This window comes from Talpa occidentalis, unplaced genomic scaffold (assembly GCF_014898055.3).
Source record: "Talpa occidentalis isolate TD23 unplaced genomic scaffold, MPIMG_talOcc4v2.1, whole genome shotgun sequence".
Lineage (NCBI taxonomy): Eukaryota > Metazoa > Chordata > Mammalia > Eulipotyphla > Talpidae > Talpa > Talpa occidentalis.
This window is the reverse complement of record NW_026555331.1, coordinates 112,612,400-112,631,375: the sequence shown is the minus strand read 5'-3', so window position 1 is coordinate 112,631,375 and position 18,976 is coordinate 112,612,400. Positions and strand designations below refer to the sequence as shown.

Sequence of the window (18,976 nt, the reverse complement as noted above, 5' to 3'; positions counted from 1 at the left end):
CTTTTGTATTATATTAGCGAAACAAGTTACAAAGGCAGTCCAGATTCAAGGGCTGGAGGAAAAGTCTCAGCTCTTGCTAAAAGGAGCAGCAGAGTTATTTTGTAACTGTAAATGAGTGAGCACTAGAGGTCTCATATGATTCATAGAGGCTGTATTTTTACCTATTTACCATCAGGATTATACTATTGTTAAAGTACTGGTTATATACATCTTTTTTAAAAAATATTGTCATGTGTTCTAAATTCAATAAGACTGGTTTATTATTTCTTTGTGAAAACATTGAGCATTGGTTCTAGCATTTACTATATCCTTATGTTACTATAGAATTAGGAAGATAAACTCTGAGGTAAGGACCTTTTCCCTAACTAGTACAATTTTGTAAACCTGAAGCCAGGACATTTAGAATCATTTGGTTGGTTGTTTTAAAATATTCAGGGTTGAGTACTTTTGAGACTAATCCCTCCCCTACAGAGAAACCTCTTGTCACTCACACTTGAACATGATTCTCTAACCTGCCTGCAGTTAAAAATTATCCAGACCACTTTTTTACAAAGAGATTACTGGGCCTTAAATCATACTGTTGAATCAAAAATATCCAGGGGCAAATGCTCCAGGATCCTTCTCAGGCAACTTGAGGAATAATTATACCAGAGTAGGTTGACTTTTGCTCACTTTGAGTCAGTGTAGCAATATTCCCCCTTTCCCCACTGTTCTCTTGGTTAACTGAAATTCAGCTCACTGATAGATATGGTCACATGAAAAAGAATTCTTTGGTAATAACGATTCTATTATAAAACTTGGTTAGGATAGTTTACTGACCTAAAAAACCTGTCAAAGCAATGAGGATTAATATTACTGCAGAAAATTATAGGGAAAAAATTTTAATGTGATTAGTTTCCAAGGGTTGCCTAGAATATGTCTTCTTGTTCTCCATTTAAAGATAATTCCTTCTTGAAGGAAAAGTGAATTCATAATCTGGGAAAATTAGAATTATTTGAAAAAAGTGCAGTTGCCATAGAAACGCAGCATTTTATTGCTGATACTCCCAATGTTTCCAATGGGATTAAGAGATAATATGCTCAATTTCCACTGAGTTTTAAACATTTTTTTTAATGGTATGCTTCTTTCTTGCTTGATGGAAAACATATGTCCTGCAGAGTTAGTTTGCTAAGTGAAATTTCATTTTCTCTTGAATGCTGATGTTTCCCCAGATTTATCATACATTTAAAAAAAATCTCAATTCCTCAACAGAATAATTCATAAATTTACCAAGGGTAACAGCAGTCTATTAATTTATTTTTCTTTTGCACATGTAAAATTGTTCCCAAACTATCCTGTCATCTACCCAATTATTCAGGACCCTGAGAATTTTCCCTATGTGCATGACTTCCATTAATTCTACTAATATATATATATCTGAAATTTGCTCTGTTTTTGCTTCTGACAACTCCTGGAGAGTTAGACTGCTGTATCCACACTTCATTTAGATAAGTGTCACTTGTAACTCCTAAATTTCAAAATCAGGCACCAAATTGGATGCCCTAACTTGATCTGGATATACCTCTACTTTGTGATGACTTAAACTAGAAATTTCTTTTACAAGTCAGAGAAAGTTGTAGAATGACTTGAATTTATTTTTAAGACATATTTATACAAGAGTTCATTAGTTCTGTGTCCCAGTCTGAACACTGACCATGGAAAAATAGATGCCTTTCTGTGCCAGCAGCTGTTGGTGTGTGCCGTGCTCCTTGACTTTACCATTCTGAAACACCACTATCACATCTGCATTCTGGATAGTGGACAGGCGGTGAGCAATGATGATGCAGGTGCGGCCTTCTCTGGCTTTGTCCAGGGCTTCTTGGACAATCTATTGATAAATCCAAACAGAAGTTTTATCTCAAAAATTCTATACAAAAATTTTAGCATTACATGAATTTAAAAATTTTTACCATTCTAGCAAAAAGTATTACCTTTTCTTATCTCTTTGACTCTTGTGCATTATGCATGTTTATTTACATACTGACACTGCATAGGTATGTTCTGCTTTTTAATTATACTAAAATGGGTTCTCACACTTTAAATAATATTCACAAGTATTTAAATTTACTGAAATACTTTTTTTTTTGTAGTCACAAAATATTTTACACTTAAATAGTTCCCTTTTGTTGAGTATTTCATTTTCCAGTTTTTTATGATTACAGTTAATGCTATTTAAATAGGTTTTTTTCTTTTGAGTACTTTTTTGTGTTTATAAAAATGTTTATTTTTAGTTTGAGGGGCCTCCCTGGTGGCAGAAGGGGTTAAGACACAACCTATGAAGCTATCTGCAGCCATTGAAGCACCAGTTTGATCCCCAGCTAGGGAGCTAGCCACATGGTGCAGCAGACCTCTCCAGTCTCCCCCACTGCTCCCCTCAGCAGTGTACTTTGGTCAATCTGCCTGTTCTGTTCCCCACTCTGTCTCTGGTGAATCCTCTCATCCCCCACACCTCTGGCCTCTACCCCGGTTCTTGTATGCATAAATAAATAAATCTTTAAAAAAGTTTATTTTTAGAAGATTTGGAAAATAATAGCAAGAAATAAAATACCCTATTTCAAAATAGCCATTATCTACATTAATTTTTTTCTGTTCATATTTTTTCATGGTTGACAGCACAAAAACTTTCTGTTTTACAAATAAAATGGAACATGGGGTAGGTCATACCTTTTCACTTTCAGTATCCAGAGCTGATGTAGCTTCATCTAACAATAGGATTTGAGGTTGTCGGATGAGGGCTCGGGCAATAGCAATCCTTTGCTTTTGACCACCCGAGAGCTGAGTCCCTTTATCTCCCACTCTTGTTTCATATTTCTGCAAGTTAACCATTAAGTTAATGAAGTATTTATTCCCCAAAATTATTAATGCATATTGAATAAACTTTTACTTTGTAAGAGTTGACCATCAGTTTTACATATAAAAAGTATTTAGGGGCCTCCCTGGTGGCACAAGGGGTTAAGTCTCAGCACTATAAAGCTATCTGCAGCCACTGCAGCACAAGTTTAGTCCCTGGCCAGGGCGCTGACCCACATGGCGTAGCAGACCTCTCCTGTCTTGCCCACTGCTCCCCTCAGCAGTGTATTTCAGTAGATCTTCCTGTTCTGCTCCCCACTCTGTCTCTGGTGAATCCTCTCATGCACCCTCCACACCTGTGGCCTGTACCCCAGCTCTTGCATGCATAAATAAACATATCTTTAAAAAATGTTTAGAGCCAAGTTTTTAAATTTAACAGTATTCATTTTTAAAAGCAAACTAGAAAACTAGTGACTAATTCTCAATGGTATTCTATAGTAGAAATTTGAGCAACAACTTCTTGAATTCCTCCCCTTATCTAGTGCCTACTGATCTGATGTTACCAGAGTGCTAAAAAGGTTAAATGCTAATATTTGATGTTCTTAAAAAGTTTAATTTGAAATATTCTTATGACTGACAGAGCCTAATTTACTCTATTTTAAACTCATTCATTCTGTTAAATACTTACTGAGCACCTGTTAATACCAAGAACTGTGGGAGATACACACAGTATATCTTTGTGCTTACCCTGAGAATTTATAGAGAAAACATACATATACATCATTTAATGCAAGGTCAAATAAGTATCAAATAGTAGTATATACAACATATTATTAATATAAAAGAACAGAAGAAGGAAATAGAAATTGTGGAGACATGACGGAAAAAGGAGAAGAGGAGAAAAATAAACCTTTGTAGACAAAATGGGGAGTTGGATGCCAGGTTGAACAGACTGGGAGAAAATATCTTCCAATTACACATTTGCCAAAGCACTAAAAACTAAACTATTGGAACATTTCTCAAAATTCAACAGTAAAAAATTTCCAACTAAAATGATGTTCAGTAAATAAATTATGTTCAATATCATTTACCATTAAGAAATGCAAATTAAAGGCACAGTGAGAGAGTATTATACACCTTTCAGAAAGGTAAAAATAGTGACAACAGTAAATGTTGGCACAAGGAAATTATCACTCATACTTGCTAGTCAGAAGATAAAATGGCACAGGAAACATTTTAACAGTTTCTTATACAGCAAAATCTATATGCTCCAGCAATTGTACCACTAGGTGTTTGTCCCAAAGAAATAAACACTTAGGTTCACAAATATTTATTAAAGCTTCATTCATAGTAGCCCCAAACTGTAAACAAACTAGATATTCAACAGGGGAATAAGTAAGTTGGAATAGAATAATACTCAGCAATAAAAGGAATGAGTTCTAGATACACAACTTCAGATATTATGCTGAGTGAAAAAAAAGCTAATCTCGAAAGGATACATACTGTATGTGTGTTTATACAATATTCTTAAATTAGAAAATTATATAAATGGACAACAGTCAGTGGGTGGTGGCAGAAAGGAGGGTATGTGCCTATCAAAGGACAATATAAGAAATTTTGTGGTGATGGAAATGTTCTCTATCTTGACTATGGTGGTGATTGCATGAGTCTCTACATGCAATAAATGGCAGAGAACTAAGTAACACTGGGGAAACAAATAAGATAAGTGGATTATACCAATGTCAATGCCCTGGTTGTAAGACTGAATTATAGTTTTCGAAGATGTTACTGGAGAAAACTAGGTGAAGGGAAGACAAGATCTCTGTATTTCTTGTAACTGCAGGTGAATCTATAATCATCCCAAAATTTAAAAGGAAAGTATCATAAGATATAAACCAAAGATGGCTGCAGTCTGGATGCCCATAATCTCCAGTTTGTAACCTGAGAGACGGTGCTTTGAGTTAGGGTCTCATTTGCTTCTCATTGCATTTGTATGAGGTAGACATGACTAATTTTCCCTTGTACCAATATGGAAACTTGGTGCTATGAAAGTTCAATTTCTTGTCTAAGGTGTTAGCAAATAAAAGTTTATTATAGGACTTTGTTGGTTTATAACAATAGTTTTGAGGAAGGAAACAGTTTGCAGTAGATTCCTATTTCTTCCTAAGAACTTACATTGGGTAACGTCTCAATAAAAGGATGTATGTTGGCTGCTTTGGCTGCATTCACAATTTCATCCCGTGACACAACCCGGCTATTGTCTCCATAGGCGATGTTCTCAGCAATGCTGCAGTCAAACAGGATGGGCTCCTGGGACACAATTCCAAGCTGGGCTCTGAGCCATTGGATGTTGAGTTTCTTTGCTTCTTGACCATCTAGGAGCTGAAAACCAAAGTCCACAAACTATAAGAAGGGCTTAAGAAGAAGGTGACTTTGTTAACCATTTGGAGGACTGTTGCATGTGGGCATCAGCAATTTGTGAAAGCCCAAACCTCATAACCACCAACACAACCAAAAAAAAATTTTTTATGGTGGTTAGACTAGCCCTTATCTTCCTCTGTATAGCAAAGTGGTACATATTTGATCCCATCTTTCCCAAATTCCTTTCTTTGTCTTGATCTGCCCTCCTCTAAGCAAATGTACTATCCTCAGCCTTTAAATATCATACCTGTATCTGTTATCCCCTGAATATCTTGGAACTTTCAACTGAAGTTACCCCTTTCCCTCAAGCACTCCAAGGGAAAAAAATCAGCATAGGGGCCTCCTTGGTGGCGCAGGCGGTTGAGAGCCACACTGTGAAGCTGTCCGTAGCCTCTGCAGCACGGGTTTGATCCTGGCAGGACAGGGAGAAACCCACATGGTGGAAAGAAAGAGCTAAAGAAGGCTTAATGCATTTGTGATTATCTAAATAGGGATGGGCTCCCAGGGCAAGGTCAATGGGTGCCATCCCAAGGTAATGGGAATAGCAGGCATTATCAGTAAGAGCCAAATCTTCACTTGGGAAGACAGTCATGAATTAGATACCAGAAAATCAATGATGAAAACCAAATGTGAACGTGCTTGAGGTGATGATCAAAGTCCTAGATTGAACAACTAGAGCTAGAAGGCAAAGCTTAAGGAAGTGGGAGTAGATAAACTAATAATCTGCCTGGGAGTCTATTTAGAATTCTCACATGAGGGGCCTCCCTGGTGGTGCAAGGGGTTAAGCATGAAGAAATCCACAGCCCAGGCAGGGACCAACCCACATGGAGAAGCAGACCTCTCCTGTCTTGCCCGCTGCTCCCCTCAGCAGTGTATTTCCATTAGTCTGCCTGTTCTGTTCCCCGCTCTGTCTCTGGTGAATCCTCTCATCCCCTGCATCTCTGGCCTGTACCCCAGTTCTTGTATGCATAAATAAATAAATCTTTAAAAAAAAAGAAAAAGAATTCTCACATGAATTTGTGGCTCATCTTTATAAGCCACAAAGTAAACGTTTACTTAGGAAGATAAGGTTGGCTCACAAGGCCCAGGCAGGATAGAGGTTAACTTTATATTCAGTGTTTTCTGAGTTATGCTAAATTCCAGATACAACAGGTCCTCAAAAAACATTTCATTCAATGTTTTGTTGCAACATTGATGAGGAAAGGAGAATCCTGGTCAATATTGAATGAAATGAAGTTGCTCAAGGATCTCCTGGTTTCATCATACATTGTTTCACTTAAAGATACAGTTTTCAAGAACCTACTGATAATGATAAATGAGAACTAACTGTATATGCCCCATTGTCCCTATATATATATGTCTGACTATGGTGCTAGTATGGAAGTTGTTGGTTTGGCCATTTGAAATAAATTTACTAATTTAAGATAATTGCTCACCACTGTCCCAGCCATGGGGTCATAGAACCGCTCGAGGAGCTGGACCACCGTGCTCTTTCCACAGCCGCTGCTGCCCACCAGGGCCAGTGTCTGGCCCTTCTTCACCTTGAGGCTCAGCCCCTGAAGAACGGGCATGTTTGGCCGGGTGGGATAGTTGAACACAACTTCATTAAATGTCACATTTCCTTCAAACTTATCCTATGAAAAAATTTAATGTTGCCATAATAACTGGTCTGATAACTATTGGGGGAAAAAAGCATTATTTCAAGAACACTTCACCAAAGACTGTATCAGAGAACATATAATTCATATTCAGTACAATGCTGGCACTAGTGAACACTGATAGCAAGTCATTGGTACATAAATGAAAATGGGAGGTGGGGGGGTATGGGTACATTAGATATTCATGTTACAGACAAATATCTTTTTTTATTCATGTAAGATAAATATTTGGCTTTCTCACCAATGATTCTGAAGCTGGAGCCAAGCCACTATTCCAAAGGCTTTGGAATTTAGAACAGGTTCTACCTGCTAGCTTAGTGAACAACAGCTCTGGACTTACTCAGCACAACAATTTTCTCAAAAAGCAAAATACCCAATAAAGTGCTGGAAAGACTGTGTTAGACCCCACTTACTCACGCTGCTTCTTATGCATTTAAAGGAGGGGCAGGCCTCCCTGGAGGTGCAGAGTGTTGAGCTCAGCGCTGTGGGGCTGTCTGCAGCTTCTGCAGCGCTGGTTCGATTCCCAACCGGCCAAGGAGATTCCCACATGGCATGGCAGACCTCTCCTGTCTCACCCACTGGTCCCCTCAGCAGTGTACTTTGGTCCTTCTGCCTGTTCTGTTCCCTGCTCTGTCTCTGGTGAATTCTCTCACCCTCCCTTGCCTATGCCCTGTACCCTAGTGCTTGTATAAATAAATAAATCTTTTTTAAAAAAAAACCCTGTAATTAAAAAATAATAATAATAAAGAAGTGGGGGGGAAATGAACTAAGATAGAAACTGTGGGTACCTTGGTGGCTGGTGTGGTGTGGTGACATGCATCTGAGGAGGTGTGATCCTATGCCTCTGAATCACCTACAGCCTACAGTGTGATAAACCAATGTTACCTCAAAAGTAAGTCCGGCAGCTTGTGTTGTGCAAAGAGCACAAAGATATTCAGAGTTGACTCTGGAGACAATATAGGGTTATTACTCTTACGGTGAAAAAAGTAGCTTCTTACCAATTGTAACTCAGCCATTACAAAATGTGATTAAACCCAGACTGCTAATTACATTTACATACAGAATTACATGCATATGTCTTCATGCAGAAATGGCAAACAATTTTCATGGAAATTAATCCATTCCAGGCTTACTTTTTTTTTTAACATTAGGTTTGCTAAACTTCAGAATCCTTGAAACCACCTAAGAAAATTGAAAATGTCAGGAAAGTTGGCCAAATAACAGCCCTGCAAATATCACAAAGTAAGCTAAATAAATGTCATTGTAATTACATTTATCCTGTAGTTATGATCTAGCAGACAGCAAGCCTTTAGGAAAACAATTAAGCAAGAACTCATCAGACAGCAGAGAACTCACAGGCCTCAGCCCTTCTTCACTGTAGCTGTCAATCAAAGGTTGTCTTTCAAACAGCATGAATAAGTGGGCTGCAGACAGCTTGGCCTTAGCATAGTCTGGAGCAAAGGAACTAGCGTGTCCTAGAGCCACTGCACCGAACACAATTGCTGAAAACACCCTAAATAGAAATAGAGGAATTAAAAAATTAGCTCCATGATATTTGAAAGTCTAAGGTCATATTGCTTCCATTACAGTATTGATCTTAATATACCCCAGCCTTCCCATTTCCATGACATTCCAATAACAAAAGCAATCCAGAGAAGAGGTAAGATGAACCACTGCCTGAGGGTTTCCTTTCTCTTCTGCTTTCTAGTTTCCTTTAGGAGACTCTAATTTCCTAGAGTTAACATAATTTTCCAAAGTTCTTTTTTTTTCAGGAGGTGGCTTATAACTGATCCTAACTTGTGAACTCAAGTAACATTAGAAACTAGTTATACTCTCTTTAGAGTTGAGGGAACTGAAGCACCAAATGCTTTAAGGATACCAGACAAGAGGTGATGTTTCCTTTTGAATCTATCACCCTGACTTCCAGTTTGTGATTTCTATTCCACACAAATAATCATTAATGTGGTTAAAGAATTTTTATTAGGGAAAATAGCTTCTACCAGACTTTTCTTTTATAATTAAAATTAGTATTGATACTACCCTAAAAAACAATTATCCTAAGTTAAGGTCTATTTTTTAAATTATATGCTCTTTAAAGAATGGATATCAATTATAACGACTTTTAGGACAGACTAAAGATTCTGACTTCTACAGCTCCACCACGCTATTCATTACTTTGCCAGAGTTCCCTGAGAAAAGGGGGTGATGTGGGATGGGAAGGGAAAGTCCTATGTAGTAATGGAGAAGTTAAATATTTTTTCTTTTATTTATTTTACGATTTTTTTTATTTATTTATACAAGCACTGGGTACAGTCAGAAGCTTGGGAGGGTGAGAGAATTCACCAGAGCCAGAGCGGGGAGCAGAGCAGGCAGAAGGACCGAAGTACACTGCTGAGGGGAGCAGCGGGCGGCAGGAGAGGTCTGCACGCCATGTGGGACCCTCCTCCGGTGGTCAGGGAGCAGTCGGGGATCGAACCGGTGCTGCAGAGGCTACGGGCAGCTTCGCAACCCAGCGCTCAACCACTGCGCCACCGGGGAGGCCCAAGATTTATTTATTTTTGTACAAGAGCTGGGATACAGCTCAGAGGCGCAGGAGGGTGAAAGGATTCACCAGAGACAGAGCAAGGAGCAGAACAGGCAGAGGAACTGAAGACACTCTGAGGGGAGCAGCGGGCGAGGCAGGAGAGGTCTACTGCACCGTGAGGGTTGCTCCCTGGCCGGCCGGGAATCGAACCCATGCTGTAGAGGCTGCGGACAGCTTCACAGCACTGCACTCAACCCGCTGTGCCACTGGGGAGGCCCCATTTTCTTCTTTTAAACTTCTAAATTAGAGATATTAAAATGTTTTTAGGGCCTCCCCTAAAATTTTTTTTTTTTAAAAAGCAGGGTCAATTTTCTCGGGCGCATTTTTGTAGACAATAAAAATATCCTAAAACATTATTCCCAGTTATTACTATTATTAAAAAGTTGGACTTTTCAATGCACCCTTCCAAACTGTTCTCTATCCATCTTTATCTTTCATCATTCCACCCTGTGTGCTGAGATCTTGACCTCATGCACTACATTTCAAGGTTTTCTTTCTTATCTCCTAGCTTCTGATGGGTTTGGCAATGAAAGGTACTAACTGGGATGGAGGACTGAAGGAGAATGAGGTCATGGTATTTGTTTGGGATTTATTTTCTTTACTTCCTGTCAGATTGTTGTATTGCTGGTTTCCTCCACCAAAGGCCACACAAAGGGTTCTGAAAATCTTTTGCTCCTCTTGCCCTTTAGGTTTAAGTCTGGAGTATTCCTAGCTGGGCATTGCTGAGATGTCAATAGCATCCCTGTGTACTGCTTAACACTTCTCACACCTTTGTAAAATAGCCCCTTCAGCAAACTCTCCTCTATTATTGTTTGTGGTGCCTTTTTTTTTTTCCTGCTGGGATTCTTACTGATAGAGAATACACACACACACACACACACGTGTGTGTACTTTCTCATTATTTTTAATGTTACATAAAAGCAAAACAATAGCTCTTACATACTTTCACCTTGTCTTGAACTTGTTCAATAAAAGGTTGTACAAGTACTGCTTTATACTCATCCCACCAGAGCAGAAATATGCCAAGTGTTCTTAGGAAGAATGGCTTCTCTTTGGCAAGAGAACCTAATTTTGACTGCCAGCTAAGTGAATGTACTTAGCATATTTTGAAAAGAGGAATATATCAATTAGAATGATCACAGGTCAGCCTTGGAAACCAAGGGAAAAAAAGGTAAAGAGGCAAATATTAATAGGGTCATCTTAAGCCTGATTAGAGGAGAGAGAACCTTATGTCAGATTTCAGCCAAGCATTCTCATCTCATTGTCAAGGTCATCATTTGGTTGCAGATAAATAACAAGCTCTTTTAACTCTATTTTGAGTCCACGGTCACCAGCAAATTTCTAATTATGATTTATCTCTGCCTACTTTCTACAACATGAAAATTTGCTGTCCTCCTGACTGGCATCCTATTACTCAAATGCTGGCTTATGATCATTGTCATGAATTTAATTTTAGTTCACTTAGCTGATTAAACTGTATTTGGACTACTGACCAGCTCAGATCTCTGTGGTAAATTTAACTCTCTGACCTCATATTTGAACAAGTGAGGCTTTTTGTTTCTGCTCCAAACTTTTGCATAGACCTAGTGAAACCTTATTACAGAATAATCTTAACATTTTTAAAACTACTTACAGAATAACATCTCTGAAGCGCATATGTCCATTCACAATGAGATAGGCACCAAATCGAAAACAACCAGCATAGGAAAAGTACATAAATGCTTGTGAAATACTAAAAGTAATTCCATAGATGTGTGCCTTCTGCACAGAATTCCTGAAAAACAAATTGATATATTCACAACCACCTTATATATCACACTTCAAATGGACAGAAAATTTTAACTGCATGTATAACTTTAGTATTAAATGAAGTATATATAACTGAAAGAAGATGGAATTAATTGGCAATTTCAACTATCCCTGTTTAATTTACTAGACTTTAAAACTATTATGCTGGTCTACAAATTTGTAATATAAATTATTTTCAATATCATTAGTGTTAAATATATTAATTTATTTAAAAAATCAGACCATGGTTAGAAACAAGTGGCAAGTAGTGCCTTTTGGAACTTCTTGAATTGTTCTTGAATAAGCTAGTGAATTAAGCCATGTGTCTTTGTTTTCAGAATAGGCTGGATGTGGTTCTCATCTAGAGAATACAGCACTTTATCAAAAAACAAGTCTCTGGTTCCAATGACACATTCTAGAGAAAATAAGTGTTTGAACCTTTCCCTAAAATAAAGTTTATTCTGAATCATCCACATGAGTATTTTATGTTGCCTGTACTGGTGAACAAAAACTTCAGCAATCTGTTGTAACTTTTAGCTCTGGAAGACCCAATCTTACTGTTTTCTTAAGAGAAATAAAATCCAATCCTGTGACCCAGTCATATTAAAAAGCTGATCATTATTAAAAAGAGGTCATTATTGAAAATTGTCATCCTTAAACTCATAGTATTGTTTGAAAGAACAAAGTTTTTATTATTTTGGTGTGGGGGGGACAATAAATTACCTTTAGGTAAGCAGTAGGTTTTTAATAACAATCATGTGCTGTGGGTCTGCTACTACTAAGCAGCCTGTTCAGCCACCATTTTGTTACCTACAGTTCTAAATCCTTTTTTTTTTAAGATTTATTTATTTATGCCTACAAGAGCTGGGGTGCAGGCCAGAGATGCAGGGGGGTGAGAGGATTCACCAGAGACAGAGTGGGGAACAGAACAGGCAGACCGTCTGAAAGACACTGCTGAGGGGAGCAGCGGGCGAGCCAGGAGCGGTCTGCCGCGCCATGTGGGTTGCTCCATGGCTGGCCAGGGATCGGACTCATACCGCAGAGGCTGCGGATTGCGGTGCTTAACCCCTTGAGCCACCAGCAAGGCCCCTACAGTTCTAAATCCTAAGCAAGGTCAAAATGACCTGTTCAGTTAGGTATAGGAGCCAACCCTGTAAGGTGCTTTTCCAATCAAAGAAGAGCACAAAGCTGGATCACGCTGTGAAGGTTATGCATCACAAGGTATGACTTGGAATGCCCAGAGGGCTGATGACCCATACATAAAATGTACTCCCGACTTATACATCATGAGGAGGTATGACCCGGAACACCAGGGGTTGGGGGGATGGGCAGGACCAATGTATAACAAGGGGCCCCAGAAGCTGATCAGTAGAATCCCTTGTTGATAAGATTGAAACCATAGCTGGGGTACTAGAGCTTGATCTCAATTACAATAGCAAGTCATCAAGCAAATGAGAAGTACCTGGAAGGCAGACTCACAACCCCTGATACTATAGATGACAGAGCATCTTTTCGAGTTTCACCCCTCCCTTTTCTCTGTCCTCCTTTCTCTCAACCGATGTTATATAATTCTTGTATCAATAAAAAGGCCAGGATCTTGCTCTTCAGCAGCATCCTGCATTATGTAGCCTGCTCCATGACTCCCCGTTTTTTTATCAGTGTTGTGGGTCTGCTACTCCTAGGCAGCCTATTCGGCTGCCATTTTGTCACCTAAACAAGGTCAAAGTGGTCCGGCCAGTTAGGAGCAGCAGCCCAACCCTTAAGCCCTTCAAATCAAACAAGAGCACAAAGCTGGATCACACTGGGAAGGTTATGCATCACAAGGTATGTCCAGAATGCCCAGAGGGCTGAGGACCTATGCATAACATGTGCAGTAGGAGGTATGTCCGGAACGCGTAGGGGGCTGAAGAACGATGCATAACACATACTCCCGACTTATACATCACAAGGTATGACCGGGAATGTCTGGGGGGCCGAGGACCAATGTATGACAAGGGACTCCAGAAGCTGATCAGTGGAGTGCCTTGTTGATAAGATTAGAACCATGGCTGGGGATTAGGGTGTATCATCAAGTAGATTAGAAGTGCCTGGAGGGCAGACTCACAATCCCTAAACTTCTACACCCTTCCCCTTTCTTTAATCTCCTTAATCTCCTTACAATCAATTACATATGTCTATAAAAGGGCCAGGATCTTGCTCTTCAGCAGCATCCTTTATTATGTAGTCTGCTCCATGACTCCTGTTTATCAGTGTGGTGTTGTCCGATGCAACAAGTGTGGTGTTGCCCAATGCAACAATGTGCTCATTACCTGTAAGCTCCATACAATTTTTCAACATACATTGATTCAAATTTTCTTTCCTGGGTCAAAGACACAACAGTCCTAATATTTTCTATTGCCTCCGTTGCAATCTGCAATGTAAACAGATCTTCATTAGAAATGAGATTTTTATTTCTGAAATAATGAAAAACATAAGCTTTAGGGAATCTGTCAAAGAATCCAGAAATTTATGTTGGCCTACATAACAAGTCAATCAACCTCTGAATGTTTTCATCTCTGTGAGGTGAAATCTATCCTACCTCACAAAACCATACCGAAGATCAGTTGTGAAAGGGCTTTGTAAAGTGTGGTGCTATAGAAACTATCACAACTTAGAATCATTATCTGCTTTACCTCCTAATGTTTCAATAAAAAATGTTTACATAAGAGTGAAAAAATTCCTGTCTGTAATCTACATTTGAACACTTAAATGCACATATATGTCAATAAAATACTTATCTATAGATTTAAATACTTTTAAACATGTTTAATGAAGCCATATAGTGAAGAGCTTTGAAATTAGATCCAGGCTTGAATCCCAGTCATGCCTTTAACTTGTTGGCTTCTCAAATTCCTCATTTGCAAAATTGGAGAAACAAAATTATTTGTCTAAAGCTCTAGAGTTAATGAGTAAGTGTACTTTAACCATGATTAGAGTACTGTAACCATGCTGCCTAGACTTGTTGTCAGGATATAATGAGTTGCTGCAATGTAAATACTTAAACTAATGTTCATGTTTGTTCATGTTCATGTTCACAATTGTCATTAGCCACAAATAGAAGAATTACTGCCCTCTGGTGGCTACCCACCTTAATTATAAACTCACAGTCAAGAAGGAAAGATCTATTAAATGACAGCAAATATACTACCTTACATATCCTCCTTTAAAGACTCCTTATCTGTAAAATAGGAGTGATATCTGTCCTAACAATGGCATTGGGATATGATATACAGGGCAAAATGGACTTTGGAAATGCAGGAATTCTTTAAAATAACCTTACTTGTTAAACTGCTTTGTATAGGCTAAAGACTTACGTTAATTATACCATTTTCAAGTTCTGGGCCTTAAAAATATGGTAAACTATTTCATGAAGTATTAAAATTGTTACTGTGTGAGCACAAATATTTAATCATTAATATATGTATTTGTAATAATTCAAATAAAACATGTCTAACAACAACAGTTATACTAAATAAAATCTTATTTGACCCAACCTTTCCAGCAGTTTCCAGTTCCTTTTTATCTCTTTTGGCATTTCCAGCCAACATTTTCATTTCAACAATCCCTGATATAGCAATAATTGGAACAACTGACAACAGCAAAAGGGTTAACTGCCAACCGTAGATAAATGATATGATAATTCCAGTTCCGAGGTTAGCTGTATTCTGTGCAATTAAAGCCAACCTAGTCCCAGTGGCCTGGAAGAGAAAAAAAGAGAGCAGCTGTGTTTTAGGTTGCAAATCCACATGTGATAGCCTGAGGTTTCCTGGTTAGAAAGATGAGGGCTTGTGTCCACACTGACATTTGCTCCTTTCATTAACAATAAACCAGGACACCTGGGCTTAACTCATGCTACGTGGCAGTTTTTCTTTGTTCATGACTTTCTATTCTCATTCCTCTCCTGCTCAAATGAACAGGGCACTACAAAATCAAATAACCAGCTGCTCTGCTAGGTACAGGCTCAGGAGGCACACACTTTTTCACAAAGTCACTGTCTAGAGAGGAAACTAATACCAATGTACTTTGGCAGTTTCAGAGTCCATTTGATCTAAGAGGGATTTTTATATATTCTAAGAGACCTTCTATTACAAAGTGTACTTATCCTAAGCCACCATCCTCTGTGAAGCATACATACATGAATGTTTGTACCACTCAGATAAGAGGGCTGTTGTAGTGGACTCATAACTGACTCTCCCCTTACTCCAGTTCTCTGTTGTGGGAAGCTGTGGGCACAGAGTACTTGGGTCCTAGGGGTGGGGACCTAACCCAGGCAGAGCACTGCATTTCCTGAAAAGTAAGCTGGGCCAGGGTTGGGCATGTGAGCATGTGAATTAAGGGAAGGTTGTGTATTTGGTGGTTGAGGTACAGGTGTGTGCTCTCTTTACTAGATGGGAAGCAAGTTTGCAGTTCGGTTGCTGTTGGCAACCTTCCTATAACCTCCAGGGAAGGAGCCTTCAGATGAAGCCAGTGCTGAGGATGGAAAGTTACCCAGATCCACTCAAACAGAAGAAACCTGGATCTCTGATGAAATTTTTGAGTCAGTGGAACAATCAACTGTAAAGTCTAACCTTCTAATTGTTTTATGCCAGTTGGAGTTTTCTGTTATTTCCAGCTGCAAATAGTTTAACAGATACAGCTATGCCACATGTTTTTCAAAACCATGTTAAAGAAAAATAGCAGAAAGCAGTCTACATACACCTTGAACTTGGGAGGCATCAGTTGCAAGTCGTGTAGAAAGTGCACCGGTACTGTTTTTATGATCATCAAACCAGCTCATGTCCTATGGCACAAAATACACCATTAAATTTGTTCAAAATTCAAAGAAAACAAGCAAGGAAAATAAGATGAATTCTCCCAAGCCTTCAACAATGAGGAAATATCCACACTTAACCTGTGTAGGAGACCTGACATTCAGAGTTGAGCCCTGGAGTCTGCACTAAGCAAACACTCTCAGAGTCCATCAGGACACCAGCTCACAGCTGCTCTGCTGTGACAGGTGAGGCCACCCACAGGGGAAGAAGGCAAAGGCAGACCACAGGGCTTATCCAAATGGCAGCTGTGCTCCTGGCCAGCTTCCCTGAGGCTGAGGATGTTCCATCACCCACTCATCATAACTTGGACTTCCGCCCTTATGTGGTGGTGTCCCTCACAAAGGGTGGTGGATCTGTGCTGGACATGGCTTATAAGTTCTAGAACAAGAAACTCCTGATCATTTCTCATCATGCCTTTTTTTTAAAACAAACATTCAGAGGATGTAATCTGTATATGATTTTAATTATAAGCTATAGATTCATACTATTTACTTTCCAATAAAGCAATTTTCCTAACAGCAAAAGATACTGCTCTTAAAACATGATACCTGCTCTGTGCCTTTTGTGAACAGGAATGTAATTAATTTCTATTAATCAGATGCATAATATTCTGGCCCTCTCTTAGGCCTACTCTGTAAACATAGAGAATTCATGTTTGCACATTTTCCCCACATATCCTGTACTAGATGGAACTTTCCAAAAGGGCAAATAATACATTTTATAATCCCAGCTACAACACACTGTCAGGTACATGGTAGGTAACAACTGAGTGAATTAAGATGTGAATTAATGTAAAAACAGAGCTCAAATAAAACCTAAACAAAACTCAGTCACCATCACTTGGGAGAGCCTGCAGTTAATATGTCCTATTGTGGTACATGAATACTCCCCACCACCCTTTCCTTTGTTTAAAGTCACCCAGGATGGAGCTGGAAGGGATTATGCTAAGCGAACAAGTCTCAAGGAGAAAGACAAATACTGGATGATTTCACTCCTGAGGAATATTGGAAAAAAATAAAGGAACTGACAAAACCAACCCAAAATAAACCCCAGAAATATGACTGCAGAACTGAGGCTTTGAGGGGGAGGGGAGGTGGGAGAAGGAACAAAAGAGGAAGGGGGCACAATAATCTCCAATAAAAGACTAAGGGAGCTTGGATGGTGTGTGTGGGGAGGGAATATACATCTGAGGACATGTGAACCTATTTTCCTAAATTGTACAGTGCTGTAAACCAGTTACCTCAATAAAGAAAAAAAAAAAGTCATCCTAGAGTCAGACCCAGGGCCAGAGAAGAGATACAGGTCCTTGAAATGATAACATCCACATGAGTAGAGATAGTTGCAAAATAAGAACAAACACTACCTGAATTAAGTATACTCCCATGAAAACCCTGAAAGACCAGGAAAATTTGCATGCCCCTGACCAGCCTTTGCATGAACAGCCTGAGGAGGAAATCATGAATTGCTATAGACCATTAGAACAAGAAGAGGCTTAAAATGAAAGAAATCTTAAGAAACAGAAAGCCTCTGCAGTGCACCTACCTGTCTTAGCATTGCTTTAAAAGCCATTGAGCGAAGCCTTGTGGTGAGGATCTCGCCAGCTTTCCCAAATGTGAAGCCCTGGTTAAGAAAAAAAGCTGTTGTCCCTTGATCATCACTAATATTCTGCCACAAATGGGTATATTCACACTGATTTTTACATTATTGATATCTTAATCAACTATTCAAAAAACAAATGTCTAGAACTACATACTAATTCAAAGTCCCAACTTAACATCCTCAAAAACATCTGATCCTAGCTTCTGAACCATTCTAAATAGGTTTACTTTTCAGAACTTTAAAGGACAACATCTCAGAAAGATATTGTTTAATCACAATTTTCAGCAAGTTCCTAATACCTTTAAACAAAACATTTGAAGATAAAAGTAAAAAATCGTATAGGAATATGTTTGGCTCATGTAGTATAGGAGGAGGGTGAACATTTGTAGCACTGAACTCCAATGAGTTTGTGGGTCCCTGGTCACAGTTCCACCTGCCCCCAAATAGGGGCACAATTAGCTATTCTGCCTTCCCACGCCTCCTTCAGACAATTTCCTTCTTTGTCATTACAGCACATCCAAACTGGAGAGTAGCCCTCATGTCCATGTCCACAGCTGGGCTTGCCTCCAGGCAACCTGAGTGGCATCCTCCAGTCACAATGAGTGTTGAGGTAGGAGTGAGCAGTGTACTTTTGGGAGAACACATCAGTCTTTACTAAGCTAGAAGGACTGCTGGTCAGTGCTAGAGAACAGACTGTCCCAGGTGTCCAGGACTCAACTGTCCTGTCTTCTCCTTCCTGGCTAGATTTCTTGAGGGCATTGTGGGTGCCACAGTTCTATCTATCAGCCCACTGTTTGTGCAGTCTCCCAAAAAACTTTTCTCTAACTAGTTCCACTCCCTTACACACCAGGGCTTGGGGCTAGAGAGAATCATAGAGTTGTTACTGGCAAAGCACTGATTTTGAAATGAAAGGTGTGGCTTCCTTTTGCCACTGTCCCAATAATGCTAAAAGAGAAGAATGCTGGGAATGACTGGAGGAATTAATCACGATTAATGACTTAATGGACTGTATTTGAAAGGCCTGTGTGGTGCCTATTGAATTAAAGACAATAGAGTTTGGTAGAAGTCTAACTAGATAGAAAAGTACAATTAGAGCAAGGTGTACTTGTTCATTCTGGCCAGGTCTACAATACCTAAGTACAAAACAAGGTATATTCTTCCAAATAGTTCCATCAAGTAAACAGGAGAAGATCAGAGAAATTATGAGATATTGTATAAAGAGTAATGACAAAAAAGAAGGTTATTGT

General features: G+C 39.1%; 1 protein-coding gene across 3 annotated transcripts in view; it reads right to left on the bottom strand.

Annotated features, from left to right (window-relative positions):
* Positions 1 to 18,976, bottom strand: part of ABCB4 (ATP binding cassette subfamily B member 4) — a 65,066-nt gene that overhangs the window by 4,130 nt on the left and 41,960 nt on the right. For all 3 annotated transcript variants that reach the window (XM_054692478.1, XM_037510609.2, XM_054692479.1), the window contains 10 exons: positions 17,673 to 17,750; positions 16,016 to 16,099; positions 14,814 to 15,017; positions 13,590 to 13,690; positions 11,126 to 11,266; positions 8,265 to 8,421; positions 6,687 to 6,884; positions 5,005 to 5,211; positions 2,704 to 2,850; positions 1,694 to 1,867 (listed from right to left, as the gene is read on the bottom strand). In XM_054692478.1, coding sequence (XP_054548453.1) covers positions 1,694 to 1,867; positions 2,704 to 2,850; positions 5,005 to 5,211; positions 6,687 to 6,884; positions 8,265 to 8,421; positions 11,126 to 11,266; positions 13,590 to 13,690; positions 14,814 to 15,017; positions 16,016 to 16,099; positions 17,673 to 17,750 — 1,491 coding nt within the window. The remainder of the gene's footprint in view (positions 1 to 1,693; positions 1,868 to 2,703; positions 2,851 to 5,004; positions 5,212 to 6,686; positions 6,885 to 8,264; positions 8,422 to 11,125; positions 11,267 to 13,589; positions 13,691 to 14,813; positions 15,018 to 16,015; positions 16,100 to 17,672; positions 17,751 to 18,976) is intronic.